Here is a 20,493-nt window from a genome sequence, read left to right as displayed (position 1 = left end):
TATATTCCTTGATAGCAAGGAATCTCCGGATTTCGACAAGCAGCCCAAAGCCTGGCACAGAAAAGGGGGCCCCACGCATATTATAAATAAATATTATAGATAAATAAGAGAAGACCTTGGAATTTATGTCTGGGCTTCAGTAAGACCCTTAAGTCCTGTGAATTTCACACCCCACTAAACAACAGCAACACCAACTAGTTTCAATAAGTGGTTTTATTACTGGTTAGATTTTACAAATTCTGATATTCGAACAGACTTCCACCTTAAAATTCTAAAACAACAAAGCGACCGTTGGAGGGGGTTTGATTTTTCCTTTTTTTTTTTTTTTCTTTTTAGGACTATTCAAAGTAACAAACTTTTTTTTTTTTTTTTTTTTTTTTTTTTACATTTTTGCTCTGGTCATAAATATACAGAGAGAAAAAGAGGGAGAGAAAAATGAACAAGTCATCCAAAGTATGGAGATAAAACAGTATTCCTAAGGCACGTGGCAGTCTTTGAAAATACAGAAGCTCTAGCCAACTTAAATTATTTGTTGTTTTTCCTCGCTCAGTCCACAAAACTGTACAGTGACACAAATGTTGTGTTGCAGATAGATTTTCCAAGTAATTCCTCAAGTCCACACCGCTGCATTAGCCGGACGCACAATTATTTTCTTCCTCTGTTTCCAGGCGAGATCCTAAAATGTGGTTAGTTAGTTGCTCAAAGCCTCTATTTTAAAATACACTTGGAATTCAACTAAAGATAATTTCTTTTTTAAAGAAATTGTGGGGGGGGGGAGGGCGTGAGTCACTAGAAAAGGTTGGTGAGAGTCGTTTGTGAGGGGCTGTGAGGCTCGTGGCCCTCCAGGTTGCCAGGCACAGAAGTTAAGACGGATGTCACAGTTGGCAGGGCCGGGCTGGTCAAGTCTGTGAGGGTGGTGGGCGTGCTGGACGGGCTGAGCGAGGCGTTGGAGAGCTCCGAGGCCGGTCCTGATGGCGTCCCCGTCTGCAACGTTGCCTCTGTCGACTTGTCCACAGCCGTGTTTTCCTGCCGTAAGAGGTTGCGCCTGAACTTGGCCCTAGCGTTCTGAAACCAGACCTGTGTGGGGCAAGAGAGAGAGAGAAGGGCTGGTTAGGAGAAGGGAGGTGGGATCCGGAGAGCTGCAGAGCATTTCCCCCAGAGATGCTAATCTCGGTTTTGTGGAGAGGGGGATTAAAAAGTTGGGCTGGCAATTTTTGCTCTTAATAAAATAAAAATGTCCTTTTCTCTAATGGCTAAGTTACTGGGTTTCTCTTTCTGTTAGAAGGTTCCAGAGCTGGGGCGCCTGGGTGGCTCAGTCGTTAAGCGTCTGCCTTCGGCTCAGGTCATGATCCCAGGGCCCTGGGATCGAGCCCCGCATCGGGCTCCCTGCTCAGCGGAAAGCCCGCTTCTCCCTCTCCCACTCCCCCTGCTTGTGTTCCCACTCTCGCTGTGTCTCTCTCTGTCAAATAAATAAAAAAAAAAGAAGGTTCCAGAGCTGAGCAACACTCTCCAGTATGGTAGCCACTAACCACAGGTGGCTACTGAGCACTTGAAATGGGACTAGCCACAAAGTGGCTCCTTTGTAGGGGAAAACACAGAAATAGATTTGAAGACTTGGTATGAAAAAAAAGAAGGTAGGCTACCTCAATACCAATGTCCATGCTGGTTACATGTTGAAACGATAGTATTGTGGATAAGCAGAGCTAAACAAAATACATCCTTAAAATTAATTTTGCTGGTTTCTTTTTGTGTTTTGAATGTGGCTGCTAAAAAATTTAAAATGGAAAATTACACATGTGGCTCACGTTGCATTTCTATTGGATAACGTTGTTCCGGAAGATGTGCACAAACCAAATCATTTTTCACAATGGTTGAGAGATTCCTTTTTTTCCCCCCTTGGCAATTGCCTTTAAGCAGGCAACAGATCCCATAAGTTCTCGTTGGTACAATTTTTAAAGTGATTCGTGGTAAGTGGGAAATACCACAGTGGTGTAAAGAACACAAAGGAATCAGTCAATAAAGAGTTACTTTGAGGAAGAAAGAGACAGCAGTCCTACTCCCCACCGCCATCAGGTGGAGAAGCCACCGGCTATCTTGGACCCCCTGGGGGTTTTAGGTTTCAGGGTGGGGTGGGCAGAGCTGCTGCCGGAGTAAAGCCAGTCCGGGGAGGTGGTGACCTGCGGGATTCCCTCTCCAAATCGACCACGCCCCAGTATCATTTATGAGGGAGGTGGGGTGCATTGTGCCGTGAGAACTGAGCTTGGTATGAAAAGAATACCAAAGAGAGAGTAAGTGTTTACTTTCATTTTTCCTTGGGCACAGACATGCAATCCATCTACACCCATACCTTTGCACACGAGCCTATGTGCACTGGGGAAGACATGCACAGAAACACATCTTCACAGCGCAACCCCCCCGCCCCAACTACTGACTGCCAGTCTAACTGCACAGAGAGATCTGGCTGTACCCAGAGGTCCTCAAAGTACTTTGAGCGAGGCCTAGGAAATCTGGTGGGGGGGGTAGGGTGTGTGTGTTGGGGGGGGGGTGGTGAGTTGTATCTCCCAAAGAAAAAAAGCCTGAAAGTCAAGGCCCCTTCACTTCCCTTTGCATGAGAAAAACACCCGCCAGAAGCCTCCCCATAAAACAAAGGGCCTTAGAGAATTCTACAGATTCTGGGGTGTCCAGTTGCATATTTCCAGATGTGCCTGCATCTGCTAGTCTTCTCAGTGTCTCAGGCATGGGTGGGAAGGGCTATCTCCTGGCCCCACCCTCCCCTGGGGACCACCCCCGTATGGGGGCCTATGGTGTCTGACGAGCCTTTCTGGTGGCCTGATAAGATTTGGGCTCAATTAAAAAGCACATCCACGAGAATCCAGGGGTAAGGAGAGACTCAGACCCTGTGAAGTCAGGAAACAAAGCTCTTTCCCCGGCACGCTGGGTCTTCCAGGAAGAAAGCACATTTTCCCAGGCCTTCTGCCCAAACCAAGCCCATCTCCTCTTCTGGAGGCTTGCAGGTAAGTACAGTGCTTCTAAGACCACCGTCAACATGCTCTTGTTAGGATAGGGAGCCCTTCCCTGCCTGGCCTGCAGAAATATCTTCAGTGTCAGACTCTGTCCATCTGGCCCAGGGAATGGCTGATGGCAAAACTCGATAGGGAAAGTCTCCAGAGGCCCTCCGAGAGAGGAAGCGACTTCCCCCAAAGTCTTACACATCAGGTCTGACACCCTGTGCCACCGTCCTGGCCTGTGTGTGTCTCTCCAAGCCGTGGCTGGAGCAAGGAGCCCCCGGGGGGGGGGGGGGCGGTGCGCGGCTCCTAGGTCCAGGGCTGCAAGCCCTTGGGAAGGGCTGGAACCGGTTAGCTGCCAGCCATTTGCTCCTTCTCCCGCTGTTGCCCCTAACAGTGAGTTGTAAACAATGACACCATCTTCCCCGACTGAGGCACCGGGAGTCTGGTGGATGAAAACCAACTCAATCCAAAGCCGGGCTGCTGTAGGGTTTCGTGTTGGGTTTGTTTTTCACCTTCCCCAGGGCTTCACCGGAATTCTCTCCCAAAAGTCTCCTCCCAAGCGGCTCTTGGGGCAGGGCCCCTGCCTAAGTCATCTTCATGTCCCTGGGATATGGTGCGGGGACTGGGAAAGATGAAGAATGAGTAACGTGCGTTGAATTCGTAGTAGTAATGATAGAGGGGCGCCTGGGTGGCTCAGTTGGTGAAGCATCTGCCTTCGGCTCAGGTCAGGATCCCAGGGTCCTGATATCAAGCCCCACATCGGGCTTCCTGCTCAGCAGAGAGTCTGCTTCTCCCTCGGCCCTCACCGTGCTCGTGCTCGCTCTCTCTCCCTCTCAAATAAGTAAAATCTTTAAAAAAAAAAAAAGTAGTAATGACAGATACCACTTATGCTCTCTCTGTGCCAGGCACCATGCCACCCTATAACGTGTGGCGTCACGGGTCAGCTCCGGGAGAAGCCAAGTAGGGGCTACTATCGTTGTCCCCACTTTATATAGATTTAAAACCAGAGAGCCTCCGAGAGGTGAAGTCACTTGCGCAAGGTCACACAGAGGCCGAGCTGAGACTGGAATCCAGGAATATCGGCCATTAGAAAGTCCATGCTCTCCCCACCACATGATCCTGAGTGAGTCAGCGAAGAAATGAAGGAATGAGTGAATAGACACAAAAGCAACTGTGGTGCAGGGGAAAAAAGCACTAGATGCAGCTTCCAGTTCTGACTCTGCTACTGACCAACCCAGTGACCTTGTGCTGGTCCCTTACCTCCAGGTCTGCCTCAGTTTCCCTACCCACACAACGAAGAGGGTCGGACAACAGCACGCCATCTCTACGGCCTCTCAGGGTTCTGACAAGCTGAGATTCTAGGGCAGATGCAAGAAGATGATCTGCTCCACCCACCCATCTTTTTTTTTTTTTTTAAGATTTTATTTATTTTTTGACAGAGAGAGACACAGCGAGAGAGGGAACACAAGCAGGGGAAGTGGGAGAAGGAGAAGCAGGCTTCCCGCTGAGCAGGGAGCCCGATGCGGGGCTTGATCCCAGGACCCTGAGATCATGACCTGAGCCGAAGGCAGATGCTTAAGGACTGAGCCACCCAGGCGCCCCTCACCCACCCATCTTCCTAAACTGACAGCCCCCTTTCTTCATCTGTGGGGGGTCCCGTAGCCTGGTGCCCTGGGGATCTCCGGGAAGTCCTGGGTGCATGAAGCCCACACCATCGCACGCCCCTCCTCAGACACCCACTGGCCCGGCAGGTTGTGTTTTGCCTCACAAATTCCCTTCCCTAGGATTCTTTCATCAAGGGGACCAAGAGGACCAGTGGGAAACCCACTTGGCCTCACAAATCCCTTCCTGGGTCACTAAGGAAACCAGCCCCAATATAAAAGCTTCATGCCCAAAGATGTCCTTTCTGGCATTTTTTTAAAAGATTTTATTTTGGGGGGCGCCTGGGTGGTTCAGTCGGTTGAGCATTCGACTCTTGGTTTCAGCTCAGATCATGATCGCAGGGTCTTGGGATCCAGCCTCGTTGGGGGTGCTCTGTGCTCAGTGGGGAGTCTGTTGGAGATTCTCTTCTTCTCCCTCTCCTTTTGCCCCCCCCCAAGCAGGCATGCACGCATGTGCTCTCTCTAAAATAAATAAATAAATCTTTTTAAAAAATAAAAAGATTTTATTTTTAAGTACTCTCTACACCCAACATGGGGCTCAAACCCACAACCCTGAGATCAAGAGTCTCATGCTCTATAGACTGAGCCAGCCAGCAGACCCCTCCTCCTTTTTTTTTGTTTTTTTTTTTTTGTTTTAAGATTTCATTTTTACATTTGCGGCATTTTTAATAACATCAAACTAATGGCTGCATGCAAAGTGTCCGACCAGATGGGGTAAGTGAAAGCCACGACACAAACACTCCAGGCAGTTGCGGGGCTAATGTCTTGTGATGAATGTGATGTGAGGAAAAAAGAATAAAAAGAATATGACCCGGGGCACCTGGGTGGCTCAGTGGGTGGAGCGTGCAACCCTTGATCTTGGGGTTGTGGGTTCAAGCCCCACATTGGGTGTAGAGATCACTTAAAAATAAAATCTAGGAGCGCCTGGGTGGCTCAGTCGTAAAGCGTCTGCCTTCGGCTCAGGTCATGATCCCAGGGGGTCCTGGGATCGAGCCCCGCATCGGGCTCCCTGCTCCGTGGGAAGCCTGCTTCTCCCTCTCCCACTCCCACCCCCCACCCCGCCCCTCTGTGTTCCCTCTCTCACTGTGTCTCTTTCTGTCAAATAAACAAATAAAATCTTTAAAAAATAAAATAAAGTAAAATCTAAAAAAAAAAAAAGAATATGTCCTCTGGTACAACAACTTCATAAAGTCATAACAACAAATATTATTCACTAAGTACCAGGCATCATCTCCGGAAGGTTCTCAGCATTTTGCACATAGTAACTCATTAGTGCCTGACAAGGTAAGCACTAACATTATTGCCATTTGTAATTATTTGTTGCACCTCTGTCTCCCTTCTGGATTGCAGCTCCAGCGGGTCCCACTCACTGTCTGGGTCACGCCGCCCCCGCTCCCAACAAGGCAGCAGATCAGTGTATTTGTTGAATAAATGAGTGAACAGAGGAAAGTTAGCATCCTCGGTTCCTGGGTGCTCACACAAGTTAGTGACAACTAACCAGTCATCTGAAGAATGTTTGTAAACTGTTGATGGTTAAAATGTATTTTCTTTCAAAGTCACACCAGGAAACCCTAAGGAGACTTTCACCCATCCAGATCAATCAGCTCACCACGCCTGTCCCCAAGCCCAGGGCCTATTCTGCCTTCCTGACCCTTTCCCAGGAAGGAAGAGAGGCAACTCGGAGGGGCATCTATGTGCTGAGGAGTTGTCTCCAAGCATTTGCAAAGCCTAACGTCTTCGTGGACCTCTGTCCGAGGGGCCGCTCTCTCTCCCAGTCACCTTGCCATGGGTAGAAAGTGAGAATTGTGGTGGCCATGCTGTCGCTGATGATAATTTTGAGCACTTTTTCTGCACTTACGGCTCTACAACAGGATTCCTGCTCTGCTCCCAAGACATGGCATCTATGACCCACTCCGTCTTTTCTCCCCACCTGTACTGCTGCTTTCTATAGCCAGATCCAAGGCAGGAGGGTCCCGGTCCCTACACTGTGCTATATTGGAAAGAGCTGTGGAATCAGACAGATCTGGGCTTGACTCATGGCTTCATCACTTACTAGCTGTGGGACTGAGGGCAAGGGTCCTAGTCTCTCTGAACCTCAGTTTCTTCATCTGCAAAATAAAGATAATTAAATTTTTTTTAATGAGTGCGAGAGGTTGGTTGACTGAACCCTACTGTGTAAATGTGTGTGAAGTTCATGCGCATTGAGTCCCGAATCTATACTTTATAAATCACACTTGAAGTCATCTCATTTACCCTTTGCAAACACCTAATGAATATTATGATCATCCCCATTTTATAGTCGAGGCCACTGGGGCTCAGAGAGGTTAAGTGACTTGCTCAATATGGCTCAGAGTGTAAGCGGCAGAGCTGAGCCTGGACCTCACATCAGCTGACTCAAAATTCCAACAGGGATACTGCATCCCAGGCCTACCATATTGGTGGTACTTATGCATAACAGATTCAGAAACAGCCCAGAATGCCCCTACACACACACACACACACACACACACACACACACACACACACACATACACATCCTGTATCATTCACCTTCGAGAACACAGCCTCAACCTCAACCTGCATAGAGAACCTCTCTGAAGGGTTGAGCTGGACGACAACCTGCAGGGAGCACCCAAGGCCTAGTGCCACTGAGCTGGTGTAGACAAGTGAGAAGGAACCATTTATTTCCTGGGCACCTACTTTATACCAGGCAGCACTGTGCTGGACGCTTCCCCCACTCATTGTCTCAATGCTCAGGAATTCTCAAGACACAAACGATTATTACCTTTGTTCCACAGATAAGGAATCGGGCTCAGAGAGATGGTAAGTGCCCAAATTGCACTGCTAGTAAGTCCCAAAGGACCTGAACCAGTCTGTTACCTTCCAAAGCCACGCCACCACCTGCCTGGCCCCAAACGGCTCCTATCCCACCTCCCCTAGCTAGCCCATCAGCAGTCAGAACCCCTGGGAGAGAGCCCCACCCTGCCAGTGCCCGGCTCCTGTAACCTCCAGCAAATCCCTTCATCTCACTAGTTCTTAAGCTTCTTGTCTGTAAAATGGGCAGGAAAATATTAAGGCAGACGAGTGGCTGGAAAAATAATGCTTTGCAGACTGCTGCATAATCCTGAGCAGTCGTGCTGTTAGGGGATATTGAGGATCAGTGCGAGAGATCTGGAGGTCCGAGAAGAGGGAGAACAGTGGTCTGGCATGCCTTATGGGTATGACCACGGCCACCCCCAACAACACACAGGCCCTCGATGATACCCACACTCAGAGGCAGTCACCGCTGGGTTGGCTTAGCGGAGAAAGAGCCAGGGATTGACCAGAGACAGGCTTGGATTTGGATCCAGCTCTGCTACTTACTAGCAAAGTGTGACTTGAAGCAAGTGGAAATTATTTGGGCCTCAATGTTCTCATCTCTACAGCCGGGAGGAGGTTATCACGCTGCCTGACAGTGAGAACGCAACGAGCAAATGTGTTTCACAGGCCTTTCAAAGTGCCTGACACACAGTAGTGCACTCCAACATTTACTGATTAGGAGACACACCATTAACTGTCAGGGCTTTTTTCCCTCAACTAGTTCCTTGCCTCTGGCTTTCCTGAGTCCCCGCGGTGGAGGGGGCACACAGGTGTGAGCGGGTCTGGCTCAGGATTCTAGGGGAGGAAGGCACAGGGCAAGTATTCACCCAGGTCCCTCAGGTGAACCTTTCCTTACACGAAGAACAGTCAGTTCTTCCTCTGGCTTCCCACAGAACCCCCCCCCCCCAACTGATCACACTATGGGGAAACTGAATGTAGGTCTATTTCTACAGTTAAGAGGGTGAATTTCTTCAGGGCTAGGACTGGGGTTCATTCATCTCTGCGTCCCCAAGGCCTGGTGCCAATAGATATTTGGTCAGATAAAAGAATGAGAGACAACTATGCTGGAAACCTGATTTGTTCCTAAATCGGGGAACAAAGCCTCCTGCCTCAAAGGCCAACAGAGTGTGGCTCCTCATCCAGATTCAGACTCAGCTATGAGCACTTACTCTTTACCATTTAATCAGGATAACTGGGAGAGGTATATGCCCTAATGGTGCCCATTTTACAGGTGAGAACACTATGGCTCAGAGAGGGTAACTGATCTGTTCAAGATGCACCGCCAGGGAGTGAAGCTCTGCTTCACTCCAAGTCCCTGCTCCTGCCCTGGCCTGCTCCCAGGGGTTGGCTCACTGAATGGCCCTCACCAACTTGCCCTAAGGGGTTCTAGAGAGGGGAAGGGACAAAGTATCCTACTAACCAGAGAAGAGGCGGATGACCAAATTCGCTCAGGGATGAGGAATGGCGGGGGTGCCAAGGAGGGTCCCCAGACCTAACCCAAGAAGGTAAAGTCTGAGGGAAGCAGACAAGGGGGATCCGAGACCCCGCTGGGCACAGCAATGTCCTTGCCCCTTCTCAAGCCCAGGACAAAGGGATCCGCAGGCAAAAGGGACCCAAATGGGAGGGGCGGGGCCCACGCGGAACAGGGGGTGGGCCCAGAGCGGCGCATCAGCGTCCCATTGGCCAGCCCTCGCCTCCTCTGGCTACGTCACCGAGTCCGCCAGAGACCAAGCTGCCCCAGAACCCCTCGCGTTGCGCAGGGGTGCAGGCAGCAGGGCCAACCCAGCTTTGGGGCCGGGACTCCCAGCTCCCAGGGGATCCACCGACCAGCGCCGGAGTCACAGTCCCATCCCGCCACCGCCATCACACCCAAAATGCCGCCCCCCCCCCGCCCGCCCGCCATACTCGCAGGAAATCTAGGGCAGTTGTGCAGCCCTTGATGTCCATCATCGTCGCCCTCACCCCCTCAGTGTCCCAGTCCCCCAGCCCTCAGTCCCCAATGACCTGGGGCCGGAGGATAAATCAGACTGGCCTGGACTCCAATCCCAGCACCTCCCCTCCTGCCGTGAGACCTCAGTCAGATCTTCATCTCTTGATTTTCTTACCCCAAAATGTGCTTTGCTATCCCTACGACCACACGTTCTAAGGAATAAATTGGTTAAACTGTGCTATAAAGAAAGATACTCTCCCCCACCTTATGGTTGTACAGATAGGAAAACTGAAGTCCAGTGACCAGAATAATCATTCATACTAGTTAATACCAGTTAATTAATCTAGTTAATGTTACTTTTAGCTACCATCCACTGATCAGTTAAGTGTCAGCTACCCTGGTGGACGCTTATATTATCCCAATGGCTCCTCGAATAAGCCTGCAATATAGATAATTTCTTGTGTCTGTTTTACGTATGTGGAAACTGAGACTCAGAGGAGTTAAATGACTTGCCCAGGACCATGAAATGAGTAAGAGGAGGAGCTAAAGATCTGAGAAGGTGGTGGCCCAAATCTCCGTCACGAATTTGGATAATGCAGGAGACTGGGACTCCCCAAACTGTGTTTCTTAACAACTTTGAGGTATGGACAGACCCTTCAAAAATCTGGGGAAAGCTCTGGGGCCTCTCTATGCAGAAAGCACCCTCACAAGTGCAATTCTGCTGCGTTTCAGAGGTGCCCATCTGCTTCCAGCTCCCTGCAGGCAGATGAGCCTCCCTGGCCCACCCAGGGGATCAGCCCACATCCCCCCTCCCAAAGCTTGCTTCTGGGAGAGTCTAAGAAATAACAAAGAGACCAGAAAAATCTAGAGAGAGACAGAAAGAGGAGCTAGAGAGAATGAGTTGAGGAGCAAGAAGCAAAAGGAGCAAACAGCTAACGCAATTGTCTTGGACGGGCATCCTGGGATGCTCTGGATTTATCTGAAACGCTTGAACCTTTTACTACATGAACACTATGAGTGTCACTTAAGTAATAAAGAGCAACGAAGAACTGTTTATAAGAAAGAAAAGAGGCTAGGCGCGGAGACAAAGAGGACAGAGGGACACACGTATACAAAATAGAAAAGTTGGGAGACAAAACATTGAAAGAGAAGAGGTAAAGTCAGGGGGGGAAAGCCCACAACCCTGAAATACAGCTAGAGACTGAAGAGATGGAGAAGGAGCAGAGGATGTCGAAGAGAAGAGCAGACGGTGGGTGGAAGGTCCTTCCAAGGCCCAGGGCAGCTGTGGGGCTCGGCTCCAGGCCCTGGAGGCCCCCGGTGCCCCCACCCTCAGCCCCTGCCGCGGCCCAGCTGACCTGGAGGACCCGCTTGGTGAGGCCCGTTTTCTGCGCCAGCTGCTTCAAGTCCTTGGCATCGGGGTTGTGGTTAATGGCAAAGTAAGACTTCATGGTCCGAAGCTGGTGGTGCTTGAAGGAAGTGCGCATGCGCTTCGTCTTTTGGCTGCTCGGGTAGGGCTGGTCGCGGTCCAGGTGCTCCGCGTCGTTCTCGTTGCAGCTCAGCGCTGGGGAGGGGACACGCAGAAGCAGCAGGTGAACCTCCTGACCTGCCCCCCGCTACACTGCCTAGTCCGCCCCCGCCCCGCCTGCCACCAAAAGTTTCTAGCTTCAGGACCACACCGCATGCAGTGCACCACGCTGAGATGAAAATATTATCCCCATTTTCTAGATTTATAGGAGAATGTGAGGCTCACAGAGAGCCGCCTGCCCAGGGTCTCTCAGCTAGTAAATGCCAGATTCAAACCCATCTCTAAGAGATTCCAAAAACCATTCTGAGCCATTGTGTTTGAGTGAGAACAACAGCTACAACTTGTTGATGGCTTATTTGACTCCAGGTGATGTGCTTAAAAGCCTTACGTATTTTCACTGAATCCTTAAAACAACCCTATTAGCCTCGCATTATTTCCTCCTTTTTACAGATGTGGAAACTGAGGCTCAGAAACGGAAGGCACTTGACTGAGGACGGAGCCGTGTGCAGGGCTCCCGGGCCCACACTCTTCCCCGTTTCCCCCTGCACTCCCTAAGGAAGGAGGCTGTCTGCAGTCCCCCCCCCCACCCCCACCCCATCCAGTGTCTGGGGCGGGCACCTGAAAGTCGATGACTGACCTCTCTCCACTCACTTTGATTTCACCCTCATCGGTTCCCCAGCCCCGAAGTTCTGGCTGACCCTGGGCCATGGGCACTGGGCCAAGGTTGGAAACTGTATTTTGTAGTTTATTCCTCTCCCCCCGCCCTGGGCAAGCACTTGCTTCCCAGTTATACAGACTGGCTGAACGAGGCAGGGAGGTGAAGCGATCTCTAGAAATCTCACAGAGTGGCAGAATTCTAGCCGGAAAGAGAAGGAAGTTGGAGGAAGAAATTAACATGTATCTGACACTGAGGGTATGCTTTTGGCCTTATGTACATCATGGGGCCTTCACTACTGCTCCAAGAGGGGGCTACTGCTATTCATCTCATTTTTGAGATGAGGAAACGGATGCTAAAGGAAACGAAGCCATGTGTACCCAGCCGCACCACTGGTAAGGGCTGAGCCTAGATTCAGCACTGCAGTCCTTGCCCGGTTCCTTCCACTAAGCCACAAAGGCAGGCAAAGATGAAGCATGGCCCTTTGGGGAGCCAGTCCCCCTCCAGAAGGGGCCCAGCTGGGGCCCAGCTGCCAATGCCTGGAAGGCAATGGGGGTGAGGGACAGGGGTGGAAACCTAAGGCCTCAGAAAGTTACTTGGCAACCTGGTGCCTGATGGGAACATGAAGGACTCCTCTCCAAGATTCCTTCATCACATCCTGAGCCATCCTGCATGTAAGGTCTTACTTTGGGGAAAACCTCATAGCAGATGAATTCAGTCCCCCTAAAGCAGACAGCTGGGGATGTATCTTGTGCCCCATCATATGCTCCTAATAGAACTGCCAGGTTTAGCAAATAAAAATGCAGGTTGTCCAGTTAAATCTGAATTTCAGATAAACAACGAACAATTTCTAAGTATGCCTCTGATTTTGCACGGGACATACCTATACTGAAAATTGATTTGTTGTTTACCTAAAATTCAAATATTGCAGTGGATATGCTTATGCTAAAAAATTATTTGTTGCTTATTTATAATTCAAATATTGCATTGGATACACTTACACTAAAAATTTATTTGTTGTTTACTTGCAATTCAAATTTAACTGGGCGTCCTGCATTTTATCTGGCAAAACCACTTCAGAAGTACTCCCGATTTCCTGGTGACCTACTCCACCCACTACTCAGGTGGGGAGCAGTCTCTTACAGAAAGAATTTGCGAGACGCTGGTCTGGTCACTAACCTTGAAGCTGTCAGCAAGTGGCTACTAAGGGTCCCTTGCACTTGCACCTATGCACCCAAGTCCCCCACCTTGGCTGTATTCCCACTGAAAGCACTCTGAGTGAAGAACGGGGTCCAGCAATGTAAAAGGGATCAGAAAATGACTCCAAACGGACTCCATGGAACCTGCCCTGCCCCCCCCCCCACTGCAGGGAGCGACCCTCCTCTTGCCCCCATCCCCAGCTCCATGGGGGGTGGGGCAGGCCTCCCCACAGGGGATCTCTGGGCCCAACCCTCTGCCCAGTCCCCGCCTGGGCCTTGCTGCTGTTAATGAGCTCCGTGGGGACCCCGGCGCCCCATGCACCCAAGGGATGTGCCCCAAGTGCGGCCTAGATCTAGGGGGGAGGTGGTTTGGGGGAGGGAGAGAGAAAGGGCACAGAAAGGAGAGAGAGACAGAGGTAGAAAGACAGACAGAAGGGAGAGAGAGAGTAAAGAAGAGGGGGTAGGGAGGGAAGATGGACAGAGCCAGGAAAAAGAGGAGAGACAGAGGAAAGGGAAGCAGTGGAGATGGGGAGAACGGGAGAGAGAGAGAGCTACAAAGACAGAAAGAAATCCGGAGAGACACAGAGAGAGCCTGAGGGGACAGCGAGGCCTGGAAAAAGAGGGGAATGTGTGGTGGGGGGTCCAGGTTAAGGAACTGAATCCCGGGTCTCAAGGAAACCAGGTCCCCGCGGGAAAGCCTATTCCGAAGCCTTACTGGCTGGGGAGTGATGAAAAGGGGGGAGAGGGGAAAGGAAGGGAGGGCAGCAAAGAAGCTGGCTCAAGATTGGGAGGCTGAGTAGGCCAGCGGCCGCGGCGGGGGTGCTGCGCCGGGAAAGTGAGGGCGGCCTGGAAGCCGCCGTTGGGCCCAGATTTGTCCTGTACCCCAGGCGCCCTCACTCCCGCCCCCCACGCCCCGGCCGGGTCGAGATTCCCCAAGATCGGATCCGGGGAGGAGCGAGGGGCCGAGGGGAGGGGGAGGACCGGGCTTTCTCTCTCCCTTTTTTTTTTTTTTCCTCTCAATTAGGCCGATTCAATGGAGCTAAAGAGCTCGTAAAATCATGAATAATTTACTCGTGATCTGTTATTAACCCATCGGGTTTCGAGCTCTTGTCGCTGGGACTGAACCTGTAATCAAATCTGACTTCGCCTCATTTTACTAAAGACGAGATTGTAGGTTCAATTGTCTAAATAATGGATTGGAATCAAATCAGTAATTACGCCGCCAGGCACACACACAAAAAGCTGGGGCTGGGGGAGGCCCGGGCGTCCGGCCGGTCCGCGCGGGACTCCCGCGGCCGTGGCGAACAAACCCCCGGCGCAAAGTGCGCTGCCCCGGCCCCTCGCGGGCTCCGAGCGCCTCGTCTGCGCCCCAGGCCGGCGGGCGGCCCGGCTCGGGGGTGGGGGAAGGTTTCAGTTCTGCCTCTGCGACCGGGGCTGCGCTCTCGCTCCGGAGGGGCGGCCAGAGGAGGGCTGCCGTGGCCACCGCCCCGGAAGGACTTTCCGACCCTGCGGCCCCGCCGCTTTGGCTGCCCTTCCCTCGGCGGCGGGCTGGGCGCACCGACGGCGTCCCACCCCATGCTGCCCGGGCTCACCGCCCTGGAATAAGGTGCCGCCGCTCCGCCACCGGACTGGCCCGCAGAGCGAAGGGTCGGAGCGGCTGGGCCCCTGCGTGTGGGACACGCACACCAACAAGCTCTTGTCCTCACACTCAGAAACGCGCACAGACTCTTGCTCAGACACACCACCCGCAGACGCACCCTCCACGGCCCCCTTTCCAGTCCCGGCGGCCCCACGGCCCACACTGAGGCCATTCCTCTCCTGCCCGTGCCGGGAGGGGAGGGAGGAGAACGGGAGCCAGACCTGGGGAGGCCTGGCCAGGCCCGGCGCGGCCAGGAAGGCGACCCCTTTCCCCAACCTGGTCCCGGGAGCCCCGAATAAGCGAGCGGCACGGCCACAGCCGGCGCGCCGTGCGTGGTTTCTACCGCCCGAGCCAAGGCTAGAGACGCGCGCGCCGGCAGAGAAAAAAAAGACCGGAACAGAGAAACCGGGACACAAACACACAGAAGGACAGAGAGAAAGGGGGATCGGGAGAGTCGAAAGGAAAAAAAAGAGAGAAGGGTCAAAGAAAAAAAACGAGGAGATGACATGGGTGGGGAATGTCTTGTAGAGGTGCCAGCTCCCTTGAAACTCAGCCTCCAGCCACATCTTCTTGCTCGGTGCCGCCGGACCTCGCCAGGGAAGGCGGCAGGGCAGCAAAAAGCACAAATAAATTTCTGTACCCTTCTACCTTTCTATTCCAAACCCGGTAGCTAACCTGCCTACTAGAAAAACATGATCCCACTCACCCTGCGTCCTGTGGCCCAGGCCGCCTGGGGCTACCTACTGGGGGCCGGCCCCGTTTGATAAATAGACGCGGCTTTGTTTTGGGGGACCTGGCCTGCACTCGGTTTAGTCTATTTTCAGGGTGGTGAGAGATGAGGGGTGGAAGTTTTAGAGAGCTGGCATCTCTGGTAGAACCTTTAACAAATCTTTAATCTGCTGCCACCGACCTGCCTATGGCCACTTCACCATTTACTAAACTGGGGGCTGCATTTTCCTCCCAGCTCCACACACGGAGACACATACGTCCATCCATCTTCCAACAAGCAACTTCGTTGGAGCGAACAGGGGACCCCCCGCACCCGCTGAATTTTCCTCCCCCAGCCAGCTCAGATTTTTAAAAGATCAAAATAACCCTGCCTTCTTCCCCGCGGCTGCCCTCTCCCCACAGTCCTGGGGTTTTGTTTTGTTTTGTTTTCCACTTGTGCATTAGACTAAGGGGAAAAGGAAGACGAAAACAAAAATCTCCGAATCCGATTCTGCCGCAAACGAAAGAAAGAAAATAATGGCAAATAAACTCTATCTAGTTCAGAAGCCCGGGGAGTCATAAACCTTTCCCGGCCTTGCAGACGTCGGGCAGATGTTGACGGTTCAATTTGCCGGGCCCCAGAACCTCCGCAGCTGTCCTGAGCGGGGAGGGGCGGGTGGGGGGGAGCGTCTCCAGGAACGGCCCGGGGTTCAAAGATGCCGGAAATGCGAAAGGAGCCCTCCACCCTACTCCCCGCGCAAGGCCAGGCCTACTCCGGTCTCATCTCGGGCGCCGGCTTCCGAGGGTTGCTGCTCTCAAACCAGCGCCCGGAACTCGGAGGAAGGAGCCCGGGGAAAACCGAGACCTGGTGGAGCAGGAGGATCCGGCTGGGCTCAGTGACCTGCTCTGGTTCATAAGGGTTCTGGGCCCAAGTTTCCCGAGCCTGCTGCCCTCAGGACATTTCAGAGGACCAGGCCAAACGCCAGGCCGAGCTCGTGGCCCCCCACCGGCCACCACCGCCAGTCCTTTCTCTTGGGACCCTCGCTGCCCTGCCTCGTCAGTTCATCCATCGCCCCAGCTCCCATCCTCAGCCGCGCCAACCCAGAGCCAGTTTGGTGTCGGCTCCACCTTGCTTTCTCTGTGCTTGCACTCTCCGACCAGCAAAGTGGGGGAAAGGCCCAAACCAAAAAGCTACCTCTGAAAAATTTCTCAGCGACGAGGCTCTCTGCACGGGGGTCAGCGAGACTCAAATGCACCTTCGCCTCCCACTCCAGCCGAGTGCGCACGGGCTGGAGCCCAGGAGCCTAATGTCCCTTCTGCCAGGTCGTCCGGTGCTTAGGGACTGGGGAATCTAAGGGCTAGAGTATGCAGAGTGATATAGATATAGATATAGATATAGATATAGATATAGATATAGATATATATCACACTGAGATTCACTCCAGCTCCACGCAGTCGACGCCACGCACTTTCCCCCAACCCGACGGGGGCGCTCCGTGCGCCTCGCACTCACCAGCGTTGTAGGCCGCCAGATCCGCCCCGGGGCCGGGGCTCTTGCGCTTCCTCGGCCGGCCCTTCTGCACCGTGCCCACGCCATTGTAGTAGGGAAGACCCAGCGGGTTGGCCCCGGCCGCGCCCAGCCCGGCGCTCTTAGCCGCGGCTGCTGCAGCTGCAGCCGCCGCCACGTCGGCATGGTTGAAGTGCGCGGGGTACTCGCCCTGCAGCAGCGCCTCGAAGTGCAAGCGGCAGTAGACCAGGCTGTCCTTCATGCCGAAGTGGTCACCCGTGGTCAGCATCTTGTTACACGTGGTGCATGTGAAGCAGTTGAGGTGATAAACCAAGTCCCGAGCTCGCATCACCATCTCCGAGGCTGAGATGCCCAGGTGGCAGCGGGCACAGCGCTGCACAGAGAACCGCCTGTAGGGACCATCGAGGGAGGGACTGTGGGGACACACGGTTGGGTACCCCCCATATCCCTCCTCCAGGTGCCGCTGCTGCCACTGGGGGAAATCTCTTCCTTAAGATGGGAACCAGTCTTAAATCGGAGGATGGGGTGAAGAGGGAACTAGATTTTGGCCCAGGTCTTGTCCTAGCCTGAAATATAGTTTCCCTTAACCATATTCATGTCCACAAGGCTTCTACTTTACCCAGAGCCTGGGCAAGCCCCAGGAAAAGCCTTTACTTGGGAACCAGGGGGGGGGGCTGCCCACTTACCCTTTCTCATCCTTTACCCCTGCCCTCCACACCAGCGCCTGAGAATCCTACAGACCTTTGTAATTTGGAAGAAACACGGAGATGGGGAAAGAGAGAGGGAGGGAGGAGAGAGAGAAGGGGGGGGGAGAGAGAGAGAAAGGGAATATAAACAGACCCTAACCCTAAACGGAGAGAAGAAACTTGGAGCCTGTTAGTGACTCTGGCTCTTTAACCCTTTAGGCAGGTTTCACTCCCAGGTTCACGAAAGACCCGGAAATGCACCCAACTGATCCTCCAGCTCTCCTTCCAACTTTGTCCCACACCAGCCCAGGCTACCTGGGTTTGGGGGGGGGGGTGCCTTTTTCTGTTCCATCCTCTTGACCCACAAGAAACTTCAAAGGGAGAGGGGTGCAAGGACCCCCCCACACCCAAGCTTATTTCTGTGTCTAAGCTCAGAAGAGGGCCCTTTTCTCTGGGTCCCTATACTTCTCGGACCTTCCCAAGAGTTCCCTCAAATTGCTGTTTAGAAAGGTCGTTACCCAATTTGTAGTGGCTTGGAGAAGGGGGGGCTAGGTAGGGAACCCTCCCTTGGGACTGGAGGGAAAGGAGCCAGGCCCAATGTGTCTGAGGGTCCTGGGGGGCAGGGGGTCCCCGGGTGGGGGGCTACCTGTAGTAGTCTTCCTTGCAGTAGATGCTTCCGTCCTTGCTGAAACAGGTGAGCTCCGACTCCAGGTTGAGCTTGCACTCACAACACTTGAGGCAGCGCATGTGCCACTGCTTGTCCACCGCCAGCAGGTAGTAGCGGTCCGAGATCTTGCCCCCGCAGCCGGCGCACAGCGCGGCGCGGTCACTGCTGATGGACGGCATGGTCTGCGGAGGGAGGGAGGCGGGAGACCGCGGCGCCTGCGTCAGCCTGCGACTTCCCCGCCGCCGCCGCGGGGAAACGGGCACCCGCAGCTCCCTCCGTTGCTCCCGCCAGCCCTAAACGCCGCCCCCGCCGGGGCCGCCAGGGTGTGCGGTGCGCTTCCGCCACCCCCAAAAGGCCCATATTCAGGAGGCTCAGAACCCAGGCCCGCCCACACAGCCCAAGCCGGCCACAGGCCCAGGCCTGGCTGCTGGCCTGGATGGATCTCCCTCCTTAGTTCTCCCCCTTCCTGCCCCCTCTGCCCTTTTCCCAGAAAGGCTTGGGCTGTTTTGAGGGCTGGGGCAGCAGCGGCTACTCCAGTCAAGCCCTCCAAAAGCTCCCTCAAAACTGTTTCTTAAAAGAGCCACTCTGCCGGGCCCCAGGAAAAAGGGCAAGATGACCATTAAAAGTCACCCTCTACACAGACGCCTCCCGGGAGACGCACAGAGTTCCTGGCCCCGAGCCTCAGTGATCTCTGGATCCTTATACCAAAGGTTTAAGCCAGGACAGGTCGCAGCCGACCCCTGCCCCTCCACCACCTTGGCCACACTGGCTGGGGCCCTCTTGGGTCCTCGGGAGATGGTGAGTGGAGTGCGGAGGCACCCTCAAAGTCTCTGAGTGCAGGACGGGCGGAGAGTTTGATGGGGAAAGGAGCTCAGAAGCCGGAGGCACCGGGGCTGCAGCTCTTCCTTTCCAAGTGGAGAAGCTTCGCCCGTCTTCCCTACCTCCCCAGCCTCTAAAGGTCACTTCTGGGCCCAGCTTGCATAGCGTGTGCTCGCCTGGCCCCCTGGGAGGCCTGAGGTGAGGAACTGGCTATTTGGGGCTGGGCTGGCAAAGCCAGGTGTGGAGATCCAAATGGACGCTCCTTCCACAAGAGCCAGGCCAGAGCCTGAACTGCGAGCCCTGGCCTGGCCAGGTCGGCCGGCCAGGAGGCCAGGGACGTGATCAACGAAAAGCACCGGCCCAGAAGACTTGGACCCTTGGAATTGTGCTGGAGAGGGAACTCCGATCGCCAGGAGGCGGGACGGGAGCGGCCCGCGCCGGCTGAAGCCCTAGTGCTCCCGTTTGGTTCGCCCTTCCCGGCGCCGCCGGCGGCACCGCCTACAGCTACAGCCGAGGGGTGGAGGGGAACGCGGAGCTGGCGACCAGAGGGCCCCGGTGTAGAGAGAAGAGAGCCATCCCGGGACGCGGGTAGGACTTCGCTCCCACTTCGGGAGAAATGCCCTCTTGCACCCTTGGGGTCTGAAATTTCGGTTTAAACCTTGTTTCCCTCCTCCGCCCCAGCAGCCGGGTTTCCCCCGAGCCGGGAGCTACGGGGCCTTGCATCCTGTCCGCGGATCCCCTGCGCCCAGTCCCGTGCGGCACGAAGGACGCTCCCCAAAGTGCCCCCAAACTTCGGAGAGCAGAAGCGCGGACCGACCCGGCCCCGTCCCAGGTTTCAGCCCCGACCCCGCAGCCGTGCGCCTACCGTCTCCGTGTCGCCGCGGTCGATGGCGGAGCTGATGGCGGGAGCCTCGCTCTTGGCCCTGCGGTCCATCTCGTCGATGACCCCGTGCACCTCGGGGCCCGACAGACTGTGGAACAGCATCGCGGCGGGACCGGCGGGGCCGGGGGCGCGGCTCCTCCGCGGGAGGGCTTGCCCCCCGCCTCAGCTGCCTGGCGCTCCCGGCGCTAACGGGCCCGGTGCATCGCCACCGCGGCCCCGGCCCCGCCCGAGCTCGGCTGCGCCCCCAGGCCGGGCTCCGGGCCCCGGGCGCCCGCGGGCCAGGACGCCTCCCGCCGAGGCGCAGGGGCAGCTACATCGCGGGGCGCCTGGGCGGCGGCGCCAAAGCCAGGGTCACAAGGGCACAGGGCGGGGGGGGGCGGGAAGGGGGAAGACGAGGGCAGAGGTCGGCGCCCGCCGCGGGCGCTTTCACGCCGCGGGCATCGCCCGCCCGGCTTCAGCGCCCCGGGCGCAAAGCAGGAGCGCAAACTCTGCCCGAGGCGGCGACGGCTTCGGTCGGGGCTCACTCGGGAACGGCTCGGTGCCCGCGGCGGCCCAGCTGCCTGGACCTCTCGCCTCCCTGGGGTGCGCCCCCAGCCCTAGGCGACCCGCTTAGGCGCTGGGTCGGCGACTGTAGTACGGGTTTCTCCGAAGCCAGCGAGCCGAGCCGAGACACCGAGAGAATTGAAGAGGAGGAGGAGGAAGAGGAGGAGGAGGAGGAGGAGGAGG

General features: G+C 54.6%; 1 protein-coding gene across 1 annotated transcript; it reads right to left on the bottom strand.

Moving 5' to 3' along the window:
• Positions 1-195: 195 nt before the first annotated feature.
• LHX2 (LIM homeobox 2) lies at positions 196-19,885 on the bottom strand. The gene is made up of 5 exons (XM_036107899.2): positions 19,750-19,885; positions 18,045-18,247; positions 16,698-17,101; positions 10,814-11,019; positions 196-1,077 (listed from the first exon to the last, which is right to left on the bottom strand). The coding sequence occupies exons 1-5, from the start codon at positions 19,867-19,869 to the stop codon at positions 790-792; spliced, it is 1,221 nt and encodes a 406-aa protein (XP_035963792.1). The 5' UTR covers positions 19,870-19,885; the 3' UTR covers positions 196-789.
• Between the last annotated feature and the right edge of the window lie 608 nt (positions 19,886-20,493).

The sequence above is a fragment of the Halichoerus grypus genome, chromosome 14 (assembly GCF_964656455.1).
Source record: "Halichoerus grypus chromosome 14, mHalGry1.hap1.1, whole genome shotgun sequence".
Lineage (NCBI taxonomy): Eukaryota > Metazoa > Chordata > Mammalia > Carnivora > Phocidae > Halichoerus > Halichoerus grypus.
The sequence above is the reverse complement of the archived record's forward strand: the minus strand, read 5'-3'. Positions and strand labels throughout refer to the sequence as shown.